At 32.8% G+C, this 24,965-nt stretch overlaps 1 protein-coding gene across 10 annotated transcripts in view; it reads right to left on the bottom strand.

Moving 5' to 3' along the window:
- Positions 1 to 24,965, bottom strand: part of ZEB1 (zinc finger E-box binding homeobox 1) — a 217,508-nt gene that overhangs the window by 37,995 nt on the left and 154,548 nt on the right. For 7 of the 10 annotated variants that reach the window (XM_017853097.1, XM_017853099.1, XM_017853098.1 and 4 more), the window contains one exon: positions 4,103 to 4,165. Coding sequence is in view for 2 of the 10 variants with exons in the window: in XM_017853093.1 (XP_017708582.1) it covers positions 4,103 to 4,165 (63 nt within the window). In the remaining 8 variants the exon portion in view is untranslated. The remainder of the gene's footprint in view (positions 1 to 4,102; positions 4,166 to 24,965) is intronic. The other 3 variants (XM_017853101.1, XM_017853102.1, XM_017853094.1) reach the window with 1 other exon arrangement.

Consider the following 24,965-nt stretch of genomic DNA (forward strand, 5'->3'; position numbering starts at 1 on the left):
ACTGCAACCTCCACCTCCTGGGTCCAAGCGATTCTCCTGCCTCAGCCTCCCAAGTAGCTGGGATTACAAGCGTGTACCACCACATCTGGCTAATTTTTATATTTTAAATATATCCTTCATACACTTCCTTATTGATGAGATTTTGTAAAATTCCTCAAAATATGTATTGTCACACTGAGTTCAAAAAATGAAAAAATGCTTTTTTTCCTGACTGAAAGTAAGTCTGACTTGTCTGGCTGGTTTGATGTTGATAACTGGCTTTGCTGGGTAGATTATTGGAAATTTTCCAGAAATTGCATGAACTAATAAGGTATTGCTCAAAATACAGTTCATATAATAAAAGTGTTTTTCATGAAAAATATACTGGTAAAAGATACTTAAATTAACCATATTTCAGTTTCCTCAATCATTTCTGAATACATTAAACAAAGTGACTGTGAGAAAAAAATTTTTTAAAGCCCAAAACAGATATCATTAGTCCTTTGATAAATAACTATTGGTAAAGTCTTTCTGGTATATGTCCCAGAAAATGAGGGAATAGATGATTGTAATCACTGGGAAACAAATCTTTTTGCAAATTAGATGGCTTTAAATTTTGGTTTTCAACAAAATTGAAGAAATAGTTAATCAAAGTATAAGCTGACAGGACATTAAAATATTTTCATTGACAAATAACTTTTGACATTATGTCTGAAGATGTATAAAAACTGAGCAACTCAGTTATAACATAAAATTTTATTTCATCTTTTAATTTGAGAATAAAGGTACCTGAATGCTAAAAAAAAAAGAAACCAAATGATGAACACTTTTCCTTCTAGAAATAATATTAAGCTATTATAATTAATTACTATTTATGAAGTAATTTTAAAAATTAGCTCCTTTAATCTCATTTCTAATAATGTTTTTCTTTAATAATTAAAATTTAAAATATACTTATGTTGTGATCAACTATGAACTACTAATAATTAAATGATAAATCCCTGAATTTTCTAAAAAACTAAGATCTTTGTGGTCCCTGGAAATTGAAAATAAATTTTAATTTACACACATATTTTCTTGTAAGGAAATAAAATAGTTGATCAAAATACCTTCAAACAGGAAATATATATTGGCATAAAATTCTATAGTGTATATAGAATGGAAATATGAGCTCAAAAAGTAAACATTATGACCTAACATTTCTTACTCTTAAAGAGCATTTTCATACTTTTAAAAAAACGATAATAGGTATTAATATACTATGGGTTTCGTATGTAATAGTGATGTTAAAATGTCAATGTTTTACTATGCCAGAAATTAAATTGTAACTACTGACATTTAAAATGAAAAATTTTATATGTCCATTAAGAAATTTGTGAGGCAGTATATAATCAGTTTACATCCTATAAAATGTATATACAGTACCTCTTAGGGTTGTTGTAAGAATTAAATTAATTAATACATTAATGTACTTATTAGGAGGGTACCTGGTATGTAGTAAGTACTATGGAATTGTTAGCTATTTATGCCTTAAAGAAGTCTTGCAAGATGAACATAATTTTGCAATTAAAATTTTTCTCAATAAAAAAATTAGGGTCAGAAAAGGTTTTCTAAGATCACAGAGAGAAAATGTATTACTGTTAGAGCAGACAAGTTGGTATTAGGTGTCAGGTATAAAATCTGAGCTCTTTCTATTAAACTACACTCTATCTCCATGAACCCACATTTACCAGGCCCAATTTCAAACTGAGACCAGAATTTCTGCAGCTTTTTAAAATTTAAAGTGTTGGGAAATGCACATCTTGAAAAGGTCAATTATAAATGTCCTGGTCTTTAGATGATAAACGTATATATGTAAACATTAGGGAGATGAAAAAAATATACAGAGCATAAAAGGGTAATTGGGTTTTCTTTAAATATGACAAAACTCAAAATTGACAATCAAAGTATAGAATTAAATGACTATATACGTGTATTTGAGAGAGCAAATATTTAATATAAACACTAAATATTTTTAAATCAATCAATCAATTTTTCCGTCCTGAATAAAGTGTCCTCAGGCTTCCTCTTATCTTTATCCTCCATGTTTGAAATTTTCTAAAATTATCAACTATATAAACAAAAAAGGGATGCTCAGTAGGAACAAAGGATGTTTTAAATGAATTTTTTTCTCTGAATACTAACTTCAGACTATAGTTCCTTAACTTCAAGAGCTGCAAAACGAAGTCTGCTATAAAAAAGATCCGACAACGTTCTGAACTAATGATGGCGACTGCTGTAAAATATTTTTACTTATTTTGTCAGCATATTATTCCCTAGAAGTCAAGAAAGTAACAAAAGCAAAGGCATGACATAATTTTACAGTTTAACTGCTCAAAAGTCTCAAAAGTTAAATTTCCTTTTAAAGCTACACTCACTGGAGCTTTAATGGAAGTTTGCTTACTCCTAACTCCCCATGTTCCAGGTGAATAATGCAGCAGGGATCATCATCGTGTAGATGGGGGAGATTTTACATTCCAGCAGCAACTTTTGTTAAACACAAATTTGAGAAGGTTACCCTGCCTTTCAGATGCAATTTTTTTTGAGGAAATTTACATACTATTCAGTACTTCAAACTGAAAGAATTCATTTATTTTTATAGTGAAGAACAGCCTGACAGATAAAATACTGTAAACCTGTGAGTATCTTTTTGGATAGCATTTTACCTAGAAGGGCAAGAAGTCTTCTGTAACTCTGGTAATATAAGTCATCAAAGTTTAACAACACTAGGTAAAAGTAAACAGTGTACTCTTACGTTTATTAACATTACTGTATTACTACTAACAAATGTCCAGCTTAAATATTTTACATATTCTATAGTTTAGCATTGCAAATATATGATAACAAGCATATCTGAATACATTATTCACGCAGGTTACACAGAACCAAGTTAGGGGCAAAACATAAAATCGTAGGCTATAGGCACCACAAATTATCACATACTCCATTATTATTTAATTAACCTGAAATTCACTTTTAATAACAGCACAAAGATTTACTCTGTTTTACAGAAATGACTGACAAGTATAGGAGTGCTATTATTTATATTATGAATAAACATCTAATCTTGACACTTTTAGGCCATGAACCGTACCTCATCTTACCTAACGAAAGATAAAATTTGTAAGCCTTTATGGAATATTACTAAAATGCACAGCAAAGTAAAAAACAAATCTATAGATGATAACTCATAGAAGAGAAGGAAAAAGAAAATGTAATGAAAACTATATGACAGAAATATCTAATTTATGGTTGAATACACAAAGTACAATTATACTACGTTTAAGTATAATATTGTGAGGAAATGTTTTAATAATCTGGAATTCATTTTTGAAGTTTACATTCTAACAGTTCTGGCTCTTTTAAGGAACACAATAAAAGTGACTGGTATTATTATACATAATATCTGATTTAATTTTTCCACTTACTCTTTTGCTTCTTAAATCTGATCTGAATCCATTACAGAGGAATAGCCTTAAGTCTCAGGGAGTATGTACTTTTTAGTCACCTAAAAGCAAATTTCCTTGTTTACTCTAATTCAACTTCATTTTATCCTTTTTCAATCACAGAAAATTTAAGAAACATTTTTGATTCTCTTGTTTGCTGCGACATGTTCACTCAACTCATTAATATTCATGATTCTCATCTGATTCATAGATAATCCATATTTGCTTTTTCTATTTTCTTCTGCTTTTTGTCTTGTGGGCAATTCAAAGCAGACCCAGGTAACTAATAATGAAACTCAAAAGTTAGATCTGCATTTCTCTAACTTTGGTCAAAAACTTGACAGAAGTTCAAATCATCTTTCAAACACTTATTTTTTGGATTATCTGTAGGTTATACTTGTCATTCTTATAGAACAGAAAAATCTGCTATGTAATATGAATCTGTAAGTTACTCTGTATTTAAGGAATATTTACTTCTTTTATGTAGTGCATCACACGCCTAAGTACTTAAACATTTAAGGCAGGTAAGATAAAAGAGAAGGAAACGGACTAAATTCAGGACTCACAAATGCGAAATCAGTGACACAAAAGACCTTCTTTTAAAGGTTATGGTATGAAAGTAAGCTGCAGCAGAGTACCTGTACATCCTGCTTCATCCGCCTGAGCTTCAGGCCCCAGGATTTCTTGCCCTTCCTTTCCTGCTGAAATCAAAGAAGAAGAAATTAAAATAGATCTATAGTGTTCCTAATACAAATGAAAGACACATGTTTAAAGTTTTGGATATCCCAATTACTCTGATCTGATCATTACACATTGTATACATGTATCAAAATATCACATGTACTCCCCAAATATATACAGCTATTATATATCAATAAAAAATTAAAAAAATAAATCCAGGTATCACAAACATTTTAACTTCCCAAAATCTGAAAAGGAAACTTTCAGTACAGATTATATTTAATTTGAATTTTTTCCTTTTATGAATATGGTAATGTGTCCTTGAAAAGTAAAGCTGTTTAAATAAATTAAGTGGACAGTCTTATCACAAAGATATCTTAGAGAAGTAAAAGCAGTACAGATTTAGATATTCTGGAATTATACATATTTTAGGATTATAAGCAAACTGGAATTTTAGTATTATTTTGGGAAAAGAGCTCTACCTATAGATGGTAGAATTATGTATTTTTATTTCTTCTCTAGAGCACAAATTCTATGTTCTAGGCATTGTGCTAGTAACTTACTTCTTTTAAGCTTTGTAACAACATATTTTATAAGTTAAAAAACTTGAGGCTTGGAGAAGTTAAATAACTTGCCCATAGACACACAACTATTAGGTGGTAGAAATGAAATATAAATGCAGGTCTGATTGACTTCAAAGTCCACTTTCCATCAAACTCTTGCTCATTTAACTAGGGTACCAGAAAACTAGAAAGAAGACTGGACCAAACGTTACTGTGCCCAAAGTAAACACCTAAGGCATTACGCTTTTTCTTTCACTTTATTCATTATTCTACTACATATGTTGATATGTAGTAATCAACAATATAGTGCTACTAACAAATATTTTTAGATATCTGTCATCTTCCCTTGCTACCTCTACATTTATAGTGGGCTATCTGTAGCATTTCATACAGCATAGGTTCAGAATAAACATTTTATATGATAAATTGAAGTATGTTTTATATTTTCAGGTACATTTTATTTATTACAATAATGTATTAAGAACATGTGCATATATGAAAGGTATGAAGAAGTTAAAAACTGTTCCTTTTCTAACTAGTAGCAGAGTATATGTCATAATTATGATCAGAATACTTATATGGTCACACCAAAATAGTGTAGTTATCTGCACCCTAATCAAATTGCACTGAATATGTCAGTCAAAAGTCTTGATTTAAATTTCTTTTAGGTTTTGTTGTTAAATTGAGAAAGAGAGCACTAATCAAGTAAAATGTTTGCATCGCATTATAGCATGTATTTCCTTTAAGTGCCTTGGATTATCAGGTGGATTTATTCAGCAGATTTTCTTTACTCATTAACTTTCATACTAATACTTAAAGATGATCATATAGGAAAACAGTCAAAATACGCACAAACCTCTTTAGATCAATGTAAAAAACACTGTTTTAAGTAGATAATGATGAGGTTAACTTCTGCTGAAGTCTCATTTTATACTTTCCATCAGCAAAATGACAGTTTAAAGATTCTTGGTAAAGTGCTTACAAAGCTAAGCTGTAGGATAAACATTAATGTTTGCTAAGTGTCTGCAAACCTCTAGCACCCCCTTTTTCTCGCTTCAATGTTTCTCCTTAAACTAAAATAATAAACAGTATGCCAACTGGGTAATTATATGATGGTAATATAGTTATTGATTATCGTATACTTATGTTCCGTATTCTTCTAAAATGAAAATCAAAACAGCCAGAGTTACTACCTGATAAGATGGAATATGACATTGATATTAAAGGTTAAAATGACATTTTTAGACACTGCTAATTTTTCTACTTATAAATATTTTAGGAACTGCAATTTGATTAATTTATTTGTTTCTTCATTTCTTCATCCCCCCTTGGGATAAATTCTAGGCTCTTTAGATGAGTATTTAACATACTTCAGAATCTACTCCAAGACCTATTTTCCACAATTTAAAAACTAGAAGTCTATTTTTTTCCCTCATTATTGAGGCTGGAGTTTTGGTTGAACAACTAAGATCATGGTGCCTAATGAAAACAGAAAACATTCTAATGTTGGCCTTCAGCACTGCAAAAAAATGCTGCCTCGGTATAGGCTCCTTTCTGCATCATCCGCGGACTAGCATGAGTGTGTCTGCAAACAGGCTGTGCTAAGTATTTTTCAAGCAGCAGTATCTCTCATGTGTTCTGATCTTACTTCTGATTTAGGAATTAAAAGGGGAGTAAAGTAACAAACTCAACTTGTACGTATTTTTTTTCCTGTAAGACTTAATAATGTCAACAGATTATGACTGGTTAACCTAAATGCAATTTTAAAAAGAACACTAGAATGCTCCTAAGGTTTTGTTTTAGTATAAATTCTAAAGCAAATATATAAGTGAGAAAATGCCTGAGTAATAAGACTTTGTTTTACAAAATGGAAAATAATGGAAAAAGGTGGCCTAAAAAATAAGTCATGAAATAACTACTCAGCAATAAAAAAGAACAAACTATTGATACAAGCAACAGCTCAGATGAATTTCCAAGAATTGAAAAAAAGCCAGTCTAAAAGGTCACATACTGTATGATTTCATTTATGTAACTTTCTTCAAATAATACAATTGTAAAGATGGAGATTAGTGGTTGCAAGGGGTAAGGAATGGGGCAAGGTAGAGGGACAGGGGTGAATATGTAACCGGAAATGAGAGCCTGGTAGTGACAGAACTGCTTTGTATCTTGAATATATCAACGTCAATATGCTTGTTGTGACATTATATTATGTTACCATTGGAGGAAACTGGGTAAAGGGTACATAGGATTTCTCTGTATTATTGTGAATCTATCATTAGGTCAAAATAAAAAGTTTAATTAGAAAATAAGTCAAAGGCAAATATTGCAAATTCAGACCAAAAGAACTTATGGCTTGTTCTTTTTAGTCATAAGATGAAATTCCTAGTAAATAAAACAAGAATGGAAAATGTGATTAATTTTAATAAAATCCAGAAGCCTTACTATCATTTGCAGGATAGCATAGTTTAAGCTAAAGGACTGGTTATTTAGCATATGTGTTAAATTCAAAAACTTGTGTTTTTTGAAATTCACACCCATGTGTTTCTAACCATTTCAAATGTGTTCATGGGAATATCTTATAGCAGCCTCTAAGAAGGCACAGTAATTACCTAACTGAATCAGATTTCCCTTTCCTGGTTTGCCTACTCCTCTTTGATACACATTCACACATGCCAGGCATATTTTACCTGTATAGATACTCCTTGACTTATGATGAGGTTACATCTTGATAAACCCATTATAAATGGAAAATATCATGTCAAAATGCATTTAATACACCGGTCCTACTGAACAACATAGTCCAGCCTAGTCTACCTTAAAGGTGCTCAGGACAATTATGATATCCTACAGTTGGGCAAAATCATCTAACATGAAGCCCATTTTATAATAAAGTATTAAAATCTCATATAATTTATTGAACAGTATATTGAAAATGAGAAATGATTTCATAGGTCCTTGGAGTGTGGTTTCTACTGAATACATATTTCTTTCACATCACTGTAAAGTTGAAAAGTCTTAAGTCGAAGTTGTAAGTTGGGGACCTTCTCTGTACCTTTTCTCAAGTTGTTCCCTCTGCCTAGAAAGCCATTACCCAGTCCAAATGAGTAACTTCCACAGATTTTTTAAAGGCCAATTCACATTTCTCTCATTCTGTAAGTCGTTGCTGGGCCAGCTTTCTGCTATTCCCACCCTACTGTTCCTGCTAAGGGAAAACTATCAAAAAAGAGAATGCCAACAGATTCCTGAATTCAAACCTAAATGTGTTCAAACTTTAGAGATGAAATGTTTCACTGTATACTTTTCCAGATAGTTTCATTTTCCCACTCCTGTATCTTCTACTTTATAATATGTATGTGAATATTTGTGGTATAACTGTCTAGCAAAGTTAAAACGAATATAACTCACAAACTCCATGAATACCCATTACCTTAGATAATGATTAAAAATATATACCTGAGGTCAGATCCAGCTAAGATGGAGAATGCACAAACTGTTTATGTCTGCTACTAAATCTAGCTAATAAAACCTGGGGATAATGAAGGGAACAGTTATTTAAAGACTCTAAAGGGTAAGTCACAGCAGGACTGGAGAAGATGACATGACAAGAATTCAGAGTAGCACAGGGTGATTCCCCTTACCTTTTTCTTCTTTTTTCAAAAGGTACCCCTGGCCCGGATTCAAGGGAGCTTAAAACCTGAAAGTGGGCCCTGGGGCATGGCAGTGAAGGCTCTAGGAGAATCCTTCTAGTTTAGGCTCAAGGAGCAGGAAAAGGCTTAAAGAAAAGAAAAACTGCCCTTTTCTCCTTTATTCTCTTGCATCCTAACCTTCAAGGTAGTAGCAGAAATAATGATGACTGCAAGAATTTAAAACTTTGAGGGAGGGAAAACTTCCTCTCCAGTAGGAGGAGCTGTGGCCCTAAGAGTATAATATAACCTCCACTGAGCTCTTTCTCTGTCTTCTTTCAGCTCTTCCACAGGCACAGATGCAGGAAGTATGTGGCAAAGTAGGGTAAATGAAGTCCCAAAGTTTTGGCTAGAGGACTGAAAAGCAGAGTCTCTAGGAACTCAAAGTACTGAGATCATGAAAGAGAGAGGCTCAGGAAAGTGACCTCATAAGGCTGTTTATGAACTCTTGGGTTTATGCTCAAACTTCTCATGTGTGAATCTGATCACGGACTGTGAGAAACTAAGTATGGACAGACAATTACCCATGTTCTAGATTGGACCCTAGGTGGTACATGAAGGACAGATCTGAACAGCATTTCAAAGACTTTGAAAAGTGAACCAGTTGTGGAATCACAACCTATATACTGGCTGGAGATTGCATCCTGAATACAACTGGATAAATTGCCTGTTAAGCAAAAAACATCAAAATTCTCTATAGGATTTAAATAAGACCAAGTATTAGTCTTATTTAACTTATTAGTCTCATAACATAATACTCGAAATATCCAGGATACAATCTCAAATTACTTGGCATGTGAAGAATCAGAAAAAGTCTCAAGTCACACAGGAAAAGATGATCAGAAAATGGCAACATTGGGAAGAAAAAGATGTTGGAATGATTAAACTAAGACAGTAAGACAACTATTATAAAATGCTCCAAGAAGTAAGGGTAAATACTGTTGAAAAGAATAAAAGACAGACTGTCTCAGCAAATGGAAGATATTTAAATAAAAACTAAAAGAAAATTTTGGAACTATTAACATAAAGTAACCAAAATTTAAAAATCACTTGATGGGCTTCATAGTAAAATGGAGATGAAAGAGCAAAGACTGGTGAACTTGACAGTACATCAATGAAAACTATCCACTTTGAATAAGACAGAGTAAAAATATTTCTTAAAAAATAAAGATTCTCAGGATATGCAGCACAATAATAAAATATCTAACTTTGATGTCACTGGAGTCCCAGAAGGAAAAGGAAGTTGTAGTGCAGAAAAAAACTGAATAATGTTTACAAATTTCCCAAATTTAGTGAAAGACATAAACCAACAGATTTAAGAACTGAACCTCAAATAGTAACCTCCTAACCCCCCAAATCTAGGTTCGAACCCATCAATCAAACACTAGACTCAAACCCATCAACCAAACTAGTTTTAAAAAATATTAAAAAGAGCCAGATGAAATAATATATAATTATAGGGGATCAATTATTTAAAAGACTAGAGTTATAATCAGAAATCACAGATTTCATAAGAAAGTAGAACATGTTTAAAACAAAAAATATCTGTCAGCTCAAAATTCTAAATCCAATGAGAATATTCTTAAAAAATGAAGGTAAAATAAAGACATTCTCAGATAACAAGTATAGTTCATTGCCAGCAGATCTGTTGTAAAAGAATTACTAAAGGAAAACTGTCATAAAGAAGGTGAAATGAGGAACACTTGGAATGTCAGGAATAAAAGAAGAAGAGAAATGATGTAGTGCATATAACAACTATAAAATAAAGGAGGGAGAATAACAAAACTTACATGAAAGAGTTATACATTCCACTTGGCATGGTAAAAGACTGATTCTAAATAGACTGTGAAAAGTTAGTATGTACATTCTAATCCATAGAGCAACCACTAAAAGAAATCTATACAGAGATACACAGTCAAAACTAAAATAAATTGAAATGGAACACTAAAAAATATTCAAATGATCCAAAACAAGGCAGAAAAAGAGGACCAGAAGAGTGAAAATACAGAGAGAAAAACAGAAAACAAATAGTAAAATGATAAACCCAAATCCAAACATCAAACATTTTACAAAATATAAATGGCCTAAACAAATCAATTAAGGGCAGAGATTATCAGAAGAGACCAAAAATAATAAAACAATCTCCACTAATATCCTCTCTACAAAATTACTTCAAATATAATGACATAGTTTAAAAGTAAAAGGATGAAAAATTCTATCATGAAATATTATATCATTAACCAGAAGAAAGCTAGCGTGATTACATTAATATCAAAGTAGACTTCAGCGATAAGAAAATTATCAGAGATCAAGAAAAACATTGCATAATGATAAGAGGGTCAATTTGCCAAGAAAAAAGAGTGATCTTAAATGTGGATGTATTTAACAACAGAGCTTTAAAATAAGCAAAGCAAAAATGAACAGAACAAAAAGTAGAGACAAATCTACAATATTCTTGCAGACTTCTGTACTCCTCTTGCATTAACTGACAGAACAAGTAGACAAAAAAATTACCAAGGATATAGAAGAACTAGGCAACATTAACAACTAGATCCAAATAATTAACACTCACCCCAGTGACGGAATTCACATTCTTTTCAAATGTACACAGAATATTCATGTAGATACACCACTTCCAAGATTATAAAACAAAACAAATGTTAAAGGATTGAAATTCTATAAAGTATGTTCTATGATCATAATGACCAGATGTCAACAGGAACAAGATAAGAAAATCTCCAAACACTTGGAAATTAATAAAACCATTTAGAGAGAATCTATGGATCCAAAAGGGAAATAAAAAACACATCAAAATTTGTGGAATGTCCCTAAAAATTTGTATAGAGGGGAATTTATAGCATTAAATGCTTGTGCTATAAAAGAAGGTCTCAGATCAAAATTCTAAATTGTGTATTAAAAGAACAGTAAACAAGGAGCAAAATAAACCCAAAGCTAGCAGAAAGAAGTAATACAAATCAGAAATCAATAAAATTAAAAAGAAAAAAATGAGACAAAAAGCTGGTTCTCTGTAAAGATCAATGCAATGGACAAAACTTTAGTAGGACTGGTAAGCAAAAAAGAAGAAGCCACAAATTGCTACTATCAGGAATGAAAAGACAATACCACTGTAGAACCAGCAGATATTAGAAGGGTATAAAGGAATGTATATTCCTTTTAGAAGGTTATAAAGGGTATAAAGGAACAATTGTGCAAACATAAACCTAAATAACTGAAATAAGTAAATTCCTTGAAAATCAGACACTAAACACATCCAAGATGAATACAAAACCTGAATATTCCTGTAAATATTTTAAAATTGAATTTAAAAAAATCTTCCTCCCAAACAAAACAAAACTCCAGGCCCAACTTGTTTCACTTGCAAATCTTACTACATATTTAAAGAAGAAGTAACACCAATTTAAATATTTTTTTCAAGGCCAGGATTACTCTAATACCAAAACCATAGGACAATAGTACAAAGAAAGTAAAAGAAAAAATATTATAGACTAACATCACTTATGAACGCTGACACAAAAATCTTCAACAAAATATTAGCAATATACAAAAAGAAAATGATCAAGTGGGGCTTTTCAGAGAATAAAGCCTGATTCAATATTTGAAATTGATTAGTGCATTCCTCCATATTCACAGATTAAAGAAGTAAAACCATATGATCATTTCAATTGATGCATAAAAAGCATTTTAAAAAATCAACATTTATTCATGATGAAAACTTGCAGCGAACCAGGAATAGAAGGGAAGTTCCTCAATTTGATAAAGCGTATCTACACCAAACCTACAGTTAACATTATATTTAAAGGAGAAAGACTATGCTTTCTTCTCAAGATTAAAAAAGCCAAGAATGTCCATTATCACCACTCTTGATGTCTTGCAATAAGTCAATAAAAGAATTATAGGCATACACATTAGAAAGGAAGAAATAAAAATGGCCCTATTTGCAAAAAACAAGACTGTCTACATAGGCAATGAACTGGAAACCAAATTAAAAGAAAAAAACTTCAAGCCATTCACAGTCCTTACCTCCAAAAAAGAAATACGTAGGTGTAAATTTAACGAACTATGTACACTATCTGTATTCTGAAATTATCAAACACTGATGTAAGAAAAAGAAAACCTAAATAAATGTAAACACACACCATGTTCATTAATTGGAAGACTCCTCAACATTTTAAGGAAGACGTCAGTTCTCTCCAAATTGATCTGCATATTTAACACAAATCAAATCAAAATTTCAGCATGATTATTTTTTAATATAAATAAGATTATCTAAAATTTATATGAAAAGGCAAAGGAACTACAATAGCCAAAATGATTTCGAAAAATAAAATTAGAGAAATAACATTCCCCAATTTTAAGACTATCAAGCTACAGTAATCAGGATTACATGGTATTGGCAAAAGGATGGATGTATTCATCAACAGAACAAAGTCCAGAAACTGACCCACATAATAGACAATTAATTTCTGACAAAAATGCAAAATATATTCAATAGAGAAAGAATAGTCTTTTCAACAAGCAGTATTGGTACTATCGGACATCCAGATTGAAGAAATGAAACTTCACCTCAATCTAACATCTTACAAAAAAATTAGGTAAAGATAGAACAAGCCCTAATAAAAAGGTGAAGAAAACAAAGAGAAAATCTTGATGATCTGGAGTTAAGCAGAGTTCTTGCACATGACACCAAGCATGATGAAAATCATGATCCATAAAAAGAAAAAGTGATAAACTAAATCTCATTTAAAACTTTTGTTCTGTGAAAGACTAGGATAAGAGAATGAAAAGACAAGCTACAGTAGTTTTTATTACAACTCTAAGGAACTCTCAAAACTTAATAAAATAAGTAACTAGAAAATACACAAAGCAGACACTTCAATATAACATAAGTGGACATAATATAACAAACACATGATAAAATGTTTAACTTCATTAGCCATTAGGGGAATGCAAATGAAAACCAAACCTATTATGAAAACACACCTATTAGAATGGCTAAAGTAAAAAAAAAAATCTGATAAAACCAAATGCCTGTGGCCATGTAGAGAAAGTGGATCATCTCTTATTTATTATTGGTGGGATTGGTACAACCACTCTGGAAAAGTTTGGCAGTTTCTTAAAACATTAAATATATACAATATATTATGCAACAATCACACTTCTACATATTTACCCTAGAGAAATGAAAACTTAACTTCACCCTCAAAACCTGTATACTAATGTTTATAGCAACTTTACTCATAATCTCTGTAAGTTGGAAACAACCCAAATGTCCTTCCACTAGTGAATGGATAAACTGTGGCACGCCCATACAATGAAATACTACTTATTAATAAAAAGGATCAACCTGCTGATACATGTAACAACCTGAATACATCTGAGTGAAATAGAAATGTTTCATATTGTATGCTGAGTGAAACAGAATATGTTTCATGTTGTATGATTTCATTTTTATAACATTCTCAAGAAGAGAAAATGATAGCAAAAGATCACGGTTGCCAGGGTTTGTGGTAGAAGGAAAATGTGACTAAAAAGGGGTAGCATGATAGTGCTCTGTTCTGTGCCCTGTTGTGGTTGCTACATGAATACACTTGTGTGTGTGTGTGTGTGTGTGTGTGTGTGTGTGTGTGTATTAAAGCTCTAATAAATGAACATCAAGTCAATTTTATAGTACGTTAATTAAAAAAGATTTTCTGAGATCTTAACACTCAGAAAAAAAGAAACTTACTTTTCTAGTTCTAGGTGCTAATTTTGTAAGTAGAAATCCAGAAGAATAGGAGCGTTTACAGATTTTTAAAACTGTTTTAATGTTTTAGTCTCAGTTATTTGAGAGACAAACTGGTAATAATACACAACAATGTTTTTGTAATCAATCAATTCACAAGTAGTACAGAAATCAGATCCAGAAATCTTATGAGTAGTTTTACTTTAGGAATAAAAAGAAATATGGAGGCAGTGGATAAGGGCAAAAGCTTTAGAGTCAATTATTCCTAGGTGAAGACACTGGCTCTACTGGGTCCGTGAGTAGACTTGGGGGAGTGATACAACTCAGTTAGTCCTTAGTTTCCACATGTATACAACTAGAACATTACATCACAGGATTGTTGTGAATACTGAACTCTCGTTTAGCCCAATGCCTAGTAGAGTGCAAATGCTCAATAAGTAATGGCCATTATTAGGGATTCTATAAATATTCAATTTGTTTGAGACTCTTAAAATTATCTTTATTACATGTAGAATATGAAGATCATCTTGTCTGAAACATTTTGACCTCAAATTAATTCATCACATTTTAAGAGCAGGGTATAAGTGGATTGACAATTACAGGAATGATTTAATTAATTAACTAATCCATTCATCCAATTCACTATTTGAGGATCCATGAGCCAGAAATTCTGCAGATGCTGAAACACAAAATTGGAAAGACCACTAATACCAAAGAACAAAGCTTAGGGGGAGAGAGAGACAGAGAATTACAACATCATTGCAAGTGCTGCAACAGAGATGTATGTCATTGGATTACATGATAACCTAATTACCATCCGTTTTTTTCTCTATGTTGTTCTGAAGGAACTTATTTAACAAACAGTGACATTTCTTATACAACAGTGATAATGAGTAAAATAATCTAAGGAAATAACATTCATTTTCAGTCATCCGTGTACCCTCATTATCATTCCTTTTCTCTCAGCCAGCAAGAAAAAAATATTCATTTACCTAAAATACTAAGAATAACCAGCCCACATACAGTATAGACTTGCTGAACATTTTGACCCTAGTTAAGTAAAATATCCAAAGTCCTGAATCATCTGAGTGACTTATGATAGTACATAAGTTAATGGCATAGCTTACAGACTCAGACCGCCTGGTTGAAATTACAGATGATACTTACTATCAGTGACTCTGGTAAATACCTAATGTCTTTTGTACTTGTTTTTCTCATCTATAAAATGGGGCTAAGTAACCTGCTGCATTACAGTATTGCAATGATTAGATTAATATATAACATACAATTTAGAACATTACTTGATACAAATAAACTGCTCAGTAAAGTTATGATTATTAATATTAGCCAGTGGTTTATGAACTTGTGTGATTTTTTTCACGTTGTGGTCTGCAGAACAAGGGATCCATGAAGATGTCCACATCCTAGTACTCTGAGACCCTGTGACCCTGTGACTATATTACTTTAAATGGTGAAATGAACTTTGCAGATGTGATTAAAATTATGGACCCCAAGGTGGGGAGATTATCCTGGATTATTTGGGTGGGCCAGTTAATCACATGAGCTCTTAAAAGTGAAAGAGAGGGAGGCAGGAGTGGAGACACTATATGAAAGAAATAGGACTTGACCTGTTTTCCTGGCTTTAAAGATAGAGAAAAGAAGTCACAAGCCAAGAAATGCAGGTACCCTCTAGAAGCTGGGAATGGCCTTCAGCCAGCAAGGAAATGGGGTCCTTGTATGACCCAAAGGATATGACTATGCCACCATGTGAGGAAGAAAATGAATCTTCCCCATGAACTTACAGAAAGGAATACAACACTTAGATTTTAGCCCAGTGAGACCTGGGATGGACTCACGACCCACAGAGACGAAAGAAAATAAATTTGTGTCGTTTAAATCTTAAGTGTGTTGTCATTTGTTATGACAGCAACAGAAAACCAATACAAGTGGTTAAATATTTTTACAGCAGAAAGAAGAATGAAGATACAGTAATTTGCCAGCTAGCTACAGGTAAGATTGCCTTGTTGAGGTCAATATTGTTTTCTTTTTGCTGTTTTAGTTTCATCAGACACTATGAATCTGAAAATCACCAATAATGTAATTACTGGATTCTAGCCTTATTGGAAGCCATGGGAAATTATAAAGAATATATGATATGGTAATTTCTCTTAAGATGTTTCTATATGGATGGGCATTGATACTGACAGAATTACCTCTGCACTGCTCTATTTTATGTATGGATATCATATTTAATGTAGATGTATTTTTCTGTTGGACCTATAAGAAAAAAAGAATAGAATATTTTGGAATCAAATAGACCTGGGTTTGAATCTTGGCTTTTCCATTACTTAATGTACCATGTTGGCAACATATTTAATCTTTCTGAGCCTCATTTTCCTTATTTTTAAAAAGGAGCCAACATCTATCTCACAGAGCTATTCTAAGTATGAAAATAAATAATGTATGGGAAAGCAATTAACATTAGGTCTGTACAGGTACACTCAGTAATATTCTTCTTACCAAATATGTGAAATGTGGGATTGCCACTGACTGTTGTGTCAGCCTTCCCAGTCCTCTAGTGTTTTAGAGAGGCATATTCTCTGACACCCCAACCAGGCCTGAACAGAAAAGCCTAATGAAAGCAGAATTAGCCTGATTTATCCTTGCCCCCGAAGTTCAAGGTATCGTGACCAGGTCTGAAATGGGCAGAAGTAAGCTGGCACTCTGCAACATGGAGGAAGATCAGGAAAAGTATATAAAACTTTCCCAAGTCCTTTGGGGCAAGATATCTGACATTCTATTAGGCTAAGGAATGGGACAAGAGTCAGAGATCTAGGAATGATCCTCTGACCTACTATGCATTTTGTAAGCTGAATTATTATTATATTCCAATATTTTCCTTTTGTTCTATTACTGCTTATTAAAATATTTTTGAAAATTCCAACTTTTTTCAGATAATATATACTAACAAAACCCCAGGAAAGGATTTTACTTCATTTTGATCAGAAATTTTCAAAATATCTCAATTTCAAAAATTTTAGACTTACAGAAAAGCTGTAAAAAATAGAGTTCCTGTATACCCTTTAACCAGTCTCCCCTAAAGAGAACATGACATAATCACAGCAGTATTATGAAAGATATAAAATTAACATTATGTAATGCTATTAACTTATCTAGGGACCTTATTTGCCCTTTCCCAGTTTCCCCACTAATAATCCTTTTTTTTTTTCTGGCCCAGAAGCCAATTTAGTATGCTACACTGTATCATGTGTCCATAACCTCCACCAAAATTTGATAATCCAATCTGTTTGTCTTTGACAAGTTGCTTCTGTCTTTATTTGTATTTTATGACCTTGACATTGACACTTTTGAAGAGTACTGGGCACTTACTTTGTCATATGCCCCTCAACTTGGATTTCTCTGATGTTTTCTAATTATTAGATTGAGGTGATGTATTTTGAGCCAAAATACGACTAAGGCAATAGGTGCCCAGTATACCACATTAGTGGCACATGGTATGTCACTATGTTATTACTGGTGATATTCTCATCTGTAATTGATCATCTGGTTAAGGTGGTGCCTGCCAGGTTTTTTTTTTCACACCACTTACAATATTTTTCTTAGCAGTTATTAATTATCTTCTGGGAAAATACTTCAAAATTATGCAAAAGCTCTTTTTTCTCATTACACTTTCACCCACTTATTTTAATATCCATTGATGGTTCTTTTAAACAATTATTACCACGATATTTGCCTAATGGTGAGTCTCCATCTCCATATTTACTAATTTATAATTGGATTTCTACTATAAGGAAGACCTGTCCTTTCCCTCCCAGGTGTTTAAGTATTTATATCAGTACAGATGGATGGATATTTCTTTTATTTTCTGGATTTTAATAATGCTATCATTATTTATTTTGCTGCTAAAATTGTTCCAGAATTGGCTATTGGGAACTCCTTCAAGTTGGCTCCTGTGTTTTTTTAACATGCTCTCATCATTCATTCATTTAGTCATTTTTTGAGATGGAGTCTTGCTAGGTTGCCCAGGCTGGTCTCAAACTCCTGGTCTCAAGCGATCCTCCTGCCTCAGCCTCCCGAGTAGTTGGGATTACAAAGCCTCCTGAGTAGCAGGGATTGCAGGTGCATGCCGCTGCACCTGAAATTTATTTATTTATGGGTACTTACTATTCCAGGCTCATCTTCTATTTTCCCTGCCCTAGATATAGAATCAGTCATTTCTCCAAGGAGGCTTAGTACTTTCTACTGGAGAATGGTGTTTGAATCCTAGATCTGGGTATTATATATGTTCACTACTACTGGGTGTCACTGCTTTCATGTCTTGTTAGTAGGCAGGGCTTGGAAATATATGTATGTACACTAACACCCATTCTATATTTTCATATTTACCTGTTTTTATATATATTCAGAACCATGAGTTCATACTGATACCTCCAATTCCAATTGAACACCATAGCCTTTACACTAGCCTTTTCTCTTACAGTGAGAAACCTGGGTCTTATTGTCTTAAACATATTTACTTACTTGTTATATCTCAGTATACACTTAAGTAGTTTCAGAACAACCCAAATCTCAGACAAACAAATTTAACAACTGGAAGGAGAATGGAAACAGGGTAGTAGGCATAGGGAGTGACGCTTCCCTGAGTACATCTTTTTGTAGAGCTTATTTATATAACTATGGCAATCTTTCCTATTCCCTCCCCCCAAAATTTAAATCATCAGCAGATAGGGAGAATGAAAAATACAATACCAACAGTAATAAAACTATTATGAATGAAGTATGGAAAAAAAGAATTTACCTAAGTAACTTTGGAAAATATTTTAAATGACTACATATTGTAAGACTAATGACCAAAAGACCTATACACACTGTACTCTAGGTAGCAAATTTGTTTGATTGGTTTTTTAAAGACAACAGAATATACACCAAGGTTCAACACTGTAGGGAAAGCCTAAACTCCGTCATGAGTGCCACCTCTCAACACTCAGATACTCAGAAATACTTAAATATTCATACAGTATGTTTAGTGCAAATGGAAGTGTTCCCTTATAAATAGACCTAAAAAATAAAACAACACTCAGGGGTCATCTGGCCCACTGTTTTCATTTTACATATGCACAAGTGGAACTCAAGAGATGGTACAGCGAAGACTAGAAGCCATGTGCTTAACTTTTTCTAAATCATACACCACCTCTGGTTGAAAATGATTCCAAAGAGTAGGTTCAACTGAATCTTGAAGGATGAATACAATTTGCTTCAAGGCTTAGTGACTGATATATTCTTTACATGTATTACTTATAGTATTTTATTATAATTTATGCCCAAGAAAGCATTATTACTATGTGCTATATGATCAGAGTTTTAAACATTTTTAACATAAAGAAGTTTAATGGTCTTGGCAGTTTTGTAAACATGTAAATTTCCAGACAGCTTTAAAAACTACATGTGAGAAAATGTTTTTAAATCGTTGTTAACTTGGGACAGTTTTAAAACTCACCAATTTCAAAATATTCAGAAATAGCTAACATATTAAACAATATCTCACATTATCAGATTAGTTTTATGTATGTTTTAAAAACTGAAAGCAGTATTCACAATTTCAAAAAAATATATAAAAAATAACATATACATTAAAACAACATTTCACATTATCAGTAATTAAGTATTCATCCTATATATGTATTTAAAAAATGGAATAAAGACACAAGGGAAGCCTTAGACAGGTGTTTCAAAAGTTATACTTAAAAGTTTAACTGACACAAGCATGAGAGTTTCTGGCTGAACCACAAGATCTTGTAAGATTAATACAGACATGTTGGGACATTGCAAACTTACACTTTCTTCTCTACAGAAAATAAAGTTGATAGTATTTTAAGACAAAAACACTTACTGTATAAATTTTATTTTTGATAACAAACATGTCCTAGTTTAATATTTACAATAAAATACTTTTTTCCATATAATTCTTCTTTTAAGAACTTAATCCTAATTTGGAGTTTCATTCACAGATAATAGCTTTTTGAAGGTACTTACTACATACTTAAAATTTTAACAGCATATTATATTTCCCAATATAATTTAGATCTTTGACTACATTATGTTACAGATCTATGAATATCAGAATATTAATGTGTTATGTCACATTTTTTATCTGCATAGGTTAAACCATTCTTGCATCCCAGGAATAAGTCCCAGTTGATCATGGTGTATGATATTTTAAATTTCCTACTGAATTCAATTTACTATTATCTTGTTAAGGATTTTTGTATCTACATTCACCAGAGATATATACTGGCCTATAATTTTCCTGTGTTCTTATTTGAATTTGATATCATAACAATGCTGGTCTTATGGAATGAGTTTGGCAGTATTCCTCCATCTTCAAATTTCTAGAAAAATTTGAGAAGAACTGATTCTACAAGTTGACCACTTGTCATTAATTCTTCCTTAAATGATTGGTACAATTAACCAGTGAAACCATCTCATCTCGACTTTTCTTTGTTGGGAGATTTTTGATTACAGATTCAATCTCCTTACTTGGTCTATTAATATTTTCTATTTCTTCATGGTATATCTTGGTAGGTTGTATGTTTCTATTCATTTATCCATTTCTTTAGGATTATTCAATTTGTTAGTGTGTAACTGTCCATAATAGTTTCCTATCATCCTCTGTTTTTGTTTAGTATCAGTTGTAGTGTACCCTTTTCCTTTTAAATATATATATTTTTCAAATTTTAGATTCGGGGGGCACATGTGCAGGTTTATCACATGGATATATTATATAATAGTGAGGTTTGGGCTTCTAGTGTACCCATAATCCAAACTGAACAGCTGTACCCAACAGGTAACTGTAAAAGTCCTAATTCCCCTTTTACCTTCCCCCCTTTTGGAGTCCCCAATGTCTGATATTTACATCTTTACATCTATATGTACCCACTGTTTAGCTCCTACTTACAAGTGAGAATGTGCAGTATTTGATTTTCTGTTACCGAGTTATTTCACTTAGTATAATGGCCTCCAGCTCTATCCATGTTTCTACGAAGGACATAATTTCATTTGTTTTTATGACTGCATAGTATTTCATGGTATATATGGACCACATTTTCTTTATCCAGTTATCCACTGATATACACTTAGGTTGATTCCATGACTCTGCTATTGTGAGTAGTTCTGTGACAAACATACGAAAAGGTGTCTTTCTTATATAATGATTTCTTTTCCTTTGGGTAGATGCCCAGTAGTGGCACTGCTGAATAGAATGATAGTTCCATTTTTAGTTCTTTCAGGAATCTCCGAACTGTTTTCCACAGGGGTTATATTAATTTGCATTCCCACCAACAGTGTATAAGAATACGCTTCTCTCTGCATCCATGCCAACATCTGTTTTCTGACTTTTAATCATAGCCATTCTGACTGGTATAAGATGGTCTCTCATTGTGGCTTCAATTTGCACTTCTCTGAAGATTACTGATATTAAGCATTTTTAAAATGTTTGTTGGCAACTTTATGTCTTCTTTTAAGAAATGTCTATACATGTCCTTTGACCAGTATTTAATGGGGTTGTTTTTCTCTTGCTGACTTATTTGGGTTCGTTGTAGATTCTGGATATTAGTTCTTTGTCAGAGGTATGACTTGCAAATGTTTTCTCCCATTCTGTAGGTTGTCTGCTTACTCTGTTATTTCTTTTGCTGTGAAAAAGCTTTTTGGTTTAATTAAGTCCCACTTGTGTATTTTTGTTCTTGTTTTATTTTCTTTTGGGGTCTTAGTCATAAATTCTTTGCCTATGCCAATGTCCAGAATAGTTTTTCCTAGGTCTTCTTTCAGGATTTTGAGTTTCACTTCTTACATTTATGGGTCTTTAATCCATCTTGAGTTAATTTTTGAATATGATGAGACACAGAGGTTCAGTTTCATTCTTCTGTATGTGGTTAGTCAATTTCCCAGCACCACTTACTGAATAGGATGTCCTTTCCCCATTGTTTATTTTTGTTGAATCTGTTGAAAGTCAGTTGGTTGTAGGTATATCACTTTATGAATTCTTTATTCTATTCCTCTGATCTATGTGTCCATCTTTATCATGGTATCATGGTATCAGTATCATGCTGTTCAGCCTTGTAGTATAATTTGAAGTCAGGTAATGTGATGTTTCTGGCTTTGTTCTTTATGCTTAAGATTGCTTTGGCTATTCGGGCTCTTTTTTTGGTCCATATGAACTTCAGGATTGTTTTTTCTAATTCTGTGAAGAATAACATTGGTAATTAGGGATTGCTTTGAATCTGCAGATTCCTTTGGGCATTATGGTCATTTTTAATAATATTGAGTCTTCCAATCCATAAGCATGAGATGCTTTTCCATTTGTGTAATCTTCCTGTAGATCTTTCACCTCTTTGGTTCAATGTGTTCCTAGTTATTTTATTTTTGTGTGTGACTACTGTAAATGGGATGGAGTTCATGATTTGGATCTCAGATTCAGTAACAGTATACAGAAAATGCTACTGGTTTATGTACATTCATTCTGTATCCTAAAACTTTACTGAAGTTGTTTATCAAGTCTACGAGTCTTTAGGATTTTCTAGGTATGGGGGCTTGTCATTAGTGACCAGAGATAATTTGATTTTCTCTTTTCCAATTTGGATGTCTTTTGTTTCTTTCTCTTGCCCAATTGCTCTGTCTAGGACTTCCAGTACTATGTTGAATAGAAGTGGTGTGAGTAGGCATTCTTGCCTTGTTCCAGTTCTTAGGATGAATGCTTTCAGCCTTCCCCCATTCAATATGATGTTGGCTGTGAGTTTGTCATATATGACTCATTATTTTTAGGTATGTTCCTTCGATGCTTAGTTTTGAGGGTTTTAACATAAAGCGATGTTGAATTTTACCAACAGCCTCTTCTGCATCTATTGATTGACATGATCATATCGTTTTTCTTTTTAATTCTGAATATGTGGTGAATCACATTTACTGGCTTGCAAATGTTGAACCATCTTTGCATCCCTGGAATAAAATACCCTTGATTGTGATACATTTTGTTTTTGATATGCTGATAAATCTGGTTTGCCAGTATTTTGTTGATGATTTTTACATTTATATTCATCAGGGAGATAACCAGTATCACAGAATGAGTTAGGGAGGTATCCCTCCCTCCTTGGTATTTTGGAATAGCTTCTGTAAGACTGGTAACCTGCTCTCCTTTGTAGGTATGGCAAAACTGTCCTGTAAATCTCTCTGGTCCTGGACTTTTTTTGTTGTTGGAAGGTTTTTTACTATTGATTCAATTTCCTTACTCATAATTGGTCTGTTCAGGATTTCTATTTCTTCCTGATTCAATCTTGGGAGGTTGTGTGTTTCAGGAATTCACCTATTTCTTCTAGGCTATCTAGTTTGTGCACATAGAGATGCTCATAGTAACCCCTGATGAGCTGTTATATTTCTGTTGTATCAGCAATACTGTCACCTTTATAATTTCTGATTGTGGTTATTTGAATTTTCTCTCCTTTTTCTTCATTAAACTAACTAGTGGTCTACCAATTTTGTTTATGCATTCAAAGAACAAACTCTTCACTATGTTGATGCTTTTTATCACTTTTTTTGGTCTCAATCTCATTTAGTCATTCTCTTTGTTATTTCTTTTCTTCTGCTAGCCCCTTTGAGTCTGTAGTTGTCTTTTGCCATTAAGTGGGTCTCTGGTAGGCAGCAGATGGTTGAGTCCTTCTTCTTTTATCCAATTTGCTAGTCTTTATCTTTTAAATGGAATATTTAGGTCATTTATGTTCAAGGTTAATATTAATGTGTGTGTGTTTTTTCCCTTCATAGTTTTGTTAGCTAGTTGCCTTGGAGTCTCGGTTGTGTAATTGTTTTATTGGATCTTTGAGGTTTCTACTTACCTGTGCTTTTATGATGGCGAGTATTATCCTTTTACTGCCATGTTCAGAATTCCTTTGAGCATTTCTTGTAAGATGGTGTAGTGGTGATGAATTCTCTCTATGTGTGCTTATCTGGGAAAGAATATTTCTCCTTCATTTATGAAGCTTAGTTTGGCAGGATATAAAATTCTCAGCTGACATTTTTTCAAGGTGGCTAAAAATAGGCCTCTAATCTCTTCTGTTTTACAACATTTCTGCTGAGAGGTCTACCATCAGGATGATGAGCTTCCTTCATAGGTGATTTGACACTTGTCTCTAGCTGTCTTTAAGATTTTTCTTTCACATTGACCTTGAATAGCCTAATGACTATATGCCTTGGTCATGTTAACATTGTACAATATTTTTCAAGTACTCTCTGAATTTCTTGTATCTTGATGTCTACATCCCTGGAAGATTGGGAGATTTTCCTATATTATTCTCTCAAATATTTTTCCAAGCTTTTTACTTTTTCCTCTTCTCCATCAAGAATGCCTGTAAGTCGTAGGTCTGGTAGCTTTACATAATCCCACATTTCTAGAAGGCTTTGTTCATTAAAAAATTATTTTTTTCTTTGTCTGATTGGGTTAATTTGAAGACTAGTCTTTAAGCTCTGAAATCTTTCTTCTGGTTGGTCTAGTCTATTGTTAAGGCTTTCAACAGTGTTTTGATGTTCCTTCAGCAAATTTATCATTTTCAGATGTTTCATTTGCTTTTTATTTATTTATTATTATTATTATACTTTAAGTTCTAGGGTACATGTGCATAACGTGCAGGTTTGTTACATATGTATATTTGTGCCATGTTGGTGTGCTGCACCCATCAACTCGTCAGCACCCATCAATTCATCATTTATATCATGTATAACTCCCCAATGCAATCCCTCCCCCCTCCCCCCTCCCCATGATAGGCCC

Source organism: Rhinopithecus bieti, unplaced genomic scaffold (assembly GCF_001698545.2).
Source record: "Rhinopithecus bieti isolate Rb0 unplaced genomic scaffold, ASM169854v2 scaffold_35595, whole genome shotgun sequence".
Lineage (NCBI taxonomy): Eukaryota > Metazoa > Chordata > Mammalia > Primates > Cercopithecidae > Rhinopithecus > Rhinopithecus bieti.